The sequence below is a fragment of the Epinephelus moara genome, chromosome 5, assembly GCF_006386435.1.
Source record: "Epinephelus moara isolate mb chromosome 5, YSFRI_EMoa_1.0, whole genome shotgun sequence".
Classification (NCBI taxonomy): Eukaryota; Metazoa; Chordata; class Actinopteri; order Perciformes; family Serranidae; genus Epinephelus; species Epinephelus moara.
In genome coordinates this window covers 44470553-44476130 of record NC_065510.1, presented here as the reverse complement: position 1 = coordinate 44476130, position 5578 = coordinate 44470553, and the positions used below count along the sequence as shown (strand labels likewise).

At 41.0% G+C, this 5578-nt stretch overlaps 1 protein-coding gene and 1 long non-coding RNA gene across 2 annotated transcripts in view; one reads left to right on the top strand and one right to left on the bottom strand.

Annotated features, from left to right (window-relative positions):
* Positions 1 to 4728, bottom strand: part of vwa11 (von Willebrand factor A domain containing 11) — a 16632-nt gene extending 11904 nt beyond the window's left edge. Inside the window, exons 1-7 of the mRNA XM_050044251.1 lie at positions 4548 to 4728; positions 3595 to 3784; positions 3311 to 3447; positions 3051 to 3195; positions 2734 to 2827; positions 1045 to 1173; positions 238 to 424 (exon numbers count right to left, since the gene is read on the bottom strand). Of these exons, the coding sequence (XP_049900208.1) occupies positions 238 to 424; positions 1045 to 1173; positions 2734 to 2827; positions 3051 to 3195; positions 3311 to 3447; positions 3595 to 3777 (875 nt within the window). The 5' untranslated portion in view covers positions 3778 to 3784; positions 4548 to 4728. The remainder of the gene's footprint in view (positions 1 to 237; positions 425 to 1044; positions 1174 to 2733; positions 2828 to 3050; positions 3196 to 3310; positions 3448 to 3594; positions 3785 to 4547) is intronic.
* The window catches only part of LOC126390157 (uncharacterized), a 698278-nt gene that overhangs the window by 113908 nt on the left and 578792 nt on the right, over positions 1 to 5578 (top strand). The gene's annotated exons all lie outside the window — the stretch shown is intronic.

Below are 5578 nucleotides of genomic sequence, written 5' to 3'. Positions count from 1 at the left end.
CTCATTAGTTACTCATTCGTTCCTCATTAGTTCATCAGTAACTACTCATTAGTTCATTAGTTACTCATTCGTTCCTCATTAGTTCCTCAGTAACTACTCATTAGTTCCTCATTAGTTCCTCAGTAACTACTTGAATTTTGTGTACCTTATTGTAAAGTGTTACCAAATTATAAAGTACAGATTTGATATTCAGGATGAAATGGAGATAGAGATATTTTTAGTTTCTGAACGTCATACCTGAGAAAGTCATTGTCCCCAACAGCTAACCGGATGTCTTGCAGCAGTTGGAGGCTGGCGGCCGTGGCTGCGTTCACAGCAGCGTTGTGGAGGGCCATGTTGTCGGAGCGGCGCTCATCTTTGCTGATGCCACCGCGAGGATTAACTGCACTGGTCAGGTCACCTGCACCTCCATGGCTACATTTACCTGGCACAGGGCAGAGGGGAGGGGGTCCAACTCAGACATAGGTCAAATTGTTATCTATGGTGGGGTTGTGCTTGTTATGTACTGAAGTTTGTTTTTCTGGGTAGACTTTTTACATATGAATGTCAAGTGAGTTATAGAAGTGATGTGTGTTTTTTGGTTAATATCTAGATTCATTATAGGCCATTGAAGGAATAATTTGAAGTAGATGAAAGTAGATAAGAGGATTGACACCACTCTCACATCTGAGAGAAATAATAAGTATAACTACCAAAATGCCAAACTGTTACTTTAGGTTGTAGGACTGGGCTCCTCCTCCTCCTGTTTGCAATTAAATTATTGACTTCATTCTATATGTGGTCTCTTATATAAATGATAATTTTTAGCAAACTTATATATTATTTGCTTAACCTGTTTTAAATAATATTATGGAGTGAGTAAATTATCTTTTAGTTTTGTCTGTTTTCCTTCCATCATGGTGTGTTTGTCAAGTCATGTATAAAAGTCTTATATAAACTAGCTGTGAAAGTTTGTTTTCTCCTTGAGGGCATTAAAACATGATGCACAGGCTCCAGTGGAAACAGTATTTGAATATGGTTTGCAGACATGTTTGTCAATGATACCTTTGGGCTTGGCAGCAGAGAAGATTCCCATGTAGCCTGATGTGAGTTTCTTTTCCTTCAAGATGTTGGGGAGGATGGAATTGGGGCATGTTCCACTGGCACAGTCACTGCAGGTGGCGGTATCGACATCTACACAAGCAAAAGGCATACGAGATGCACATGGGCTCATTTCAATCTGTTCAGAGCTGATCAGATCAGATCAGTGGAAGAGAGGAGCAGCTGCTGCAAGTGAATGCAAAGTTTTAGACTTTTTAGACTACTTTATTAATCCCCCTGAGGGGAAATTCAATGTTTTCACTCTTGCTTGTCAATTACACACAGGTCCGAAATACACACACATGCACAAACAGAACCTATACATGCACTAAGTGGAGAGATGTCAGAGTGAGGGGGCTGCCTTGGTCAGGCCCCCCGAGCGGTTGGGGGGTTCGGTGCCTTGCTCAAGGGCACCCCGGCAGTGCCCAGGAGGTGAACTGGCACCTCTCCAGCCACCAGTCCACGCTCCATATTTTGGTCCGGACAGGGGACTCAAACAGGCGACCCTCCAGTTCCCAACCCAAGTCCCTATGGACTGAGCTGCTGCCGCCCACGTTTATTCTACGTTTATGTATTCTAATAGTGTTCCTAATAAACGGTCCAGCTCCAAAAATAGAAAATCTATTTGTGGCGGCAAATGTTTTAATCATGGTGGGCTGCCACAAATAAATAAATTTGCTGGAAACCCTGGAGGATGTAGAATATATAGATGTATTAAGAGACCTGGATACAGCATTGGAGGCGGGACCCTGTTCATTCCTATGAAAGTTGCTCTGTGGAGCTGAAGCCAAAAAAGCTCAATTTCCACTGTATGAAATTACCCAGATCATCTGCGCTGCTTCCGCATCATCTGCCCCATACAGCAGGCACACTAGAGACTTCCAGCCACATATTTTAGGTTTAGCGTTCCGCTAACTTGAATGGGGATAAAATGATTTAATCTAGTGGTTCTTTTAGGCTTTCCAAATGTTCTCAGTCTGTATGTATTAAATCATGATGGTTGAATTATTCATTTCATAAGGGTTGTAATGCTTAAAAAATGTATCCACTGATTTACGGACATCTCTTTCACAATGTTAGTCTATAGGAAAAGTGTTTTTGGCTCAATGGCATCACGTGACAGACTCAGGAGTTGTATTTCCACTATTTGGCCACTACAAAAATTTGCTTCAAAGCCCAGTGCGCTTCCTTTGCACATTCTACAGGTTAGGAGAGGTGGAGCCTTGCACATAATAGTGCACATAATAGTGCAAGGCTCCACCTCTCTTCCTATCCTGTAGAATGTGACATGCCCACTGACTTCGTCACGATTTGCATTTCAGGTCAAAGAACACCTTCTATTTTTTTGGCTGCAGCTGGAAACCAACTTCTTGGATTCCAAACCAATTTATTTTTGATCAGAATGCTCCAAACTGTTTAAAATCTGTTTAAAATCCATTCTGATTCATGTGGAACCTGTTCCATGCTGGTGGAAAATGGTCTGTGGCCAAAACAACACACTGCTCTTTGGCCTATAGGTGTGCTCCCAGAGTCCCAGGTAAAGGTTTACATACAGTTATATGGATATAGTTTCTCATCACATGTTACCTAACCCTCAGAAATATATGCATATTCCTATATGTATGACACAGACACACACAAAGACACACACACCTGCCAGGTTTTCCAGAGGAAGGTCTGGGCGTATGAGGTTGATGTATGGCTCTGTGTATCCCAGCTCCACCCAGTTACTGTGGCTGTAGAAGTCCTGACAGTAAATGGAAACACAGATATTTACACCTTTTTACCCCTACACAGAAAGAGTTATGATTTCATATTCAGTAATTATACAGATCATAGAAGCTTTTCTCCTTTCTGGCTCAGTCTACCTCCTCTAAGCTTATCATTCTTTCATCCAGTATATACACTATATACCTGTTTGTTGCCCTTTAACCTTCCTATGCCTAGCTGTTTCTCTCCACTCCTCTCACCTGTAGTGTGTGAAGGACTCTGCCCAGTGTTTCCCTGGCAGCCTGGAAGTTCTCCTTTCGAATGTTAGCCTTAATTGCAGCCATACCCTCCATGATTAGGCCACGTCCCTCCAGAAAGGCCTCTGAGTTGAAATGGTGTTGAGCACTGACAGAATTTTCACAAGTTTAAGAGCATCTGAAATCAAAATCTTAGCAACACACACCATCCTGTTACTTTATTGCTTTTAGATAAAAGTTTTGCTTGGTATCTTGTATCCAACCTGTTGACAAAGTCGCGGTCTACCAGTCCGTTCTGGGTATAGATCTGTTGAAGAGCAGAGTGAAACTTGGCACCAGACACTTCTCCTGTTGCTGTGGGACCTAGACAGGCCTGGACCAGCTCTTCAGGAGATGAACCCTGTAGTTAGAGGTCAAAGGCTATGTATTAAAATGGGTTAAAATGTTGGTGAATGTGAGAGTATTTGTGCATGGTGAGTTTTTATGTGTTGTGTGTGACTGTGTGTGTGTGTGTGTGTTTGTGCTGTCTTGTTATCTTCCATCCTACCGTGGGTTTGAACTCATGACCAGCTGCCTCAGCCACCGCCCGACATGTCTCTGTCACCTTCTGCAACAGAGCCGTTCCTGTAATGCTGACATGAGTGGATGCCCCACCTCCAATGGGGACAAAGGCCACTGTGGGCCCTAATAGGACTAAAGTCAGCAGAGCTATGCTCAGCACTGAAGTCATGATCAATCTGTAGGAAGAGAAAAAAAATATTAGATATCAATTATCATGTTGGTTAAATGATAAATGACAGCAAAGGACTTTTAATTCAAAGATATCACCATGTAAAGAAAAAAAAACCCAACAAATAAGAGGAAATGAGGAAAAAAATTAAATATGAAAAGAATTTATTTTAAAAGATAGCTAAAAGAATATACATACATACATACATACATATATACCCCATCCAATCACAGAGCCAGGAGGGCGGGCCTTCAATGGCTGCCAGCTGTAACCCGACTTGACCACGGACGTAAACTCATGGTAAGTATGCTGCGTCAAGACTCCAACGTTTTCTATCTGTATATGAACAATATGTTCCTAAAGTTAACTAACTACGGAGAGGGAAGGCGAATGATAATAAGCTAAGAGATGAGCTGATGGTACGTGGTTCGATGGTTTCCATTGTCATTACCACTGCTAGCGACATAGCTAAGGAGCTAACTGAGGAGCCTACATTGATGTGGCGATAGGAGCAGAGAAGACTGATAACTTATGAAACGTGTTACAAGCTTACTGCAAGCTTACTCTAGTTTATAGGTTAAGGACAGAAAGGTTTGATCCGTTGTGTTAAAGAGCAGTCTCGTTTATTTGAGGTTCTTGTGTTTGAGCTGCAGGCTAACAGTAAGCTAGCGGAGCGACAATGAGGCTGCTGTGGGTGAGCAGTGTGGACAGTGACAGCAGCTGTACACATGTTATTACAATAAACTGAGCAGCCCTCGTATGTAACTCACCTGAGTTTGATCGCGCGATCGCTTGTTTATTCGCCCCATAACAACCAGATTACCTGCACGGTAATCTTGCATTACCTAAACACGGCAAGCGGCAATAATAATAATATTGTTATTATTACTTTCAGTATACAGAGCCTTTAACAAAAACGTATGAACTAACCAAACCCTGTTTTTTCTCCTCGTCTTAGGTCCTTACTGACCCAGATGTTGACAGGGAGGGGGCAGCGATGACCCATGATAGTAAGGAGAGTGGTGTTCTGTTTCCTGAATTTGAGTCACACTTATATAGGAAGAGAAGACGGCCCCATATCACCTTCGGATTCACATGGCCACAATCTGCAATCTGATAATATAAACTGCTTTCTACACTGTACAGTACTGTAGTACCACTCATGGTACCATTATTGCTCAAATGTAAATCCTATAATGTACTATGTACTATGAAGCTGGACTTTGACTTATTTCTTTAAAGAAAAACAGCAGAATACTTCTTTAACCTGAGGCCTTCAACACATATCAAACAATGGAAATGCAAAAATGTATCACTCTGCAAAAGCTTCTCGGTCTTTGAACAATATTCGATTACTTTTAAGAATTCAGAGGTTAATTATTATTCATCTCCCCAGAAATGAGGATGTACGTTGCTCACAGTCTTTTTGAAATGTGGATTAAAAAAAAACCTTGCATTGTTAGAAAAAGAAGACATTCTTCTTTTCATAATCTTTTACTGTTACTGAAAAATGTTATTTCTGATGAGTCATGTTATGAGCACATGAGCAACAGTTTTGTACAGTATATATTTACAGTGCATTGTTTCATGCAGGTAGTATGAATATTTATGATTTAAATTCAGTTTTTACATAGGATACTGTGCTTGTAAAGGCCAACCTATGTCTCCATACCCATCTCCATGCAGTTAACCCTTGTCAGGCACATCATGATAATTTAATGTACAGTTTACATTTAATTCAATAAATTGAATTTTTTTCACATCTGCTATTTACATTTTACTTTCTGCATTGTGTTTGTTT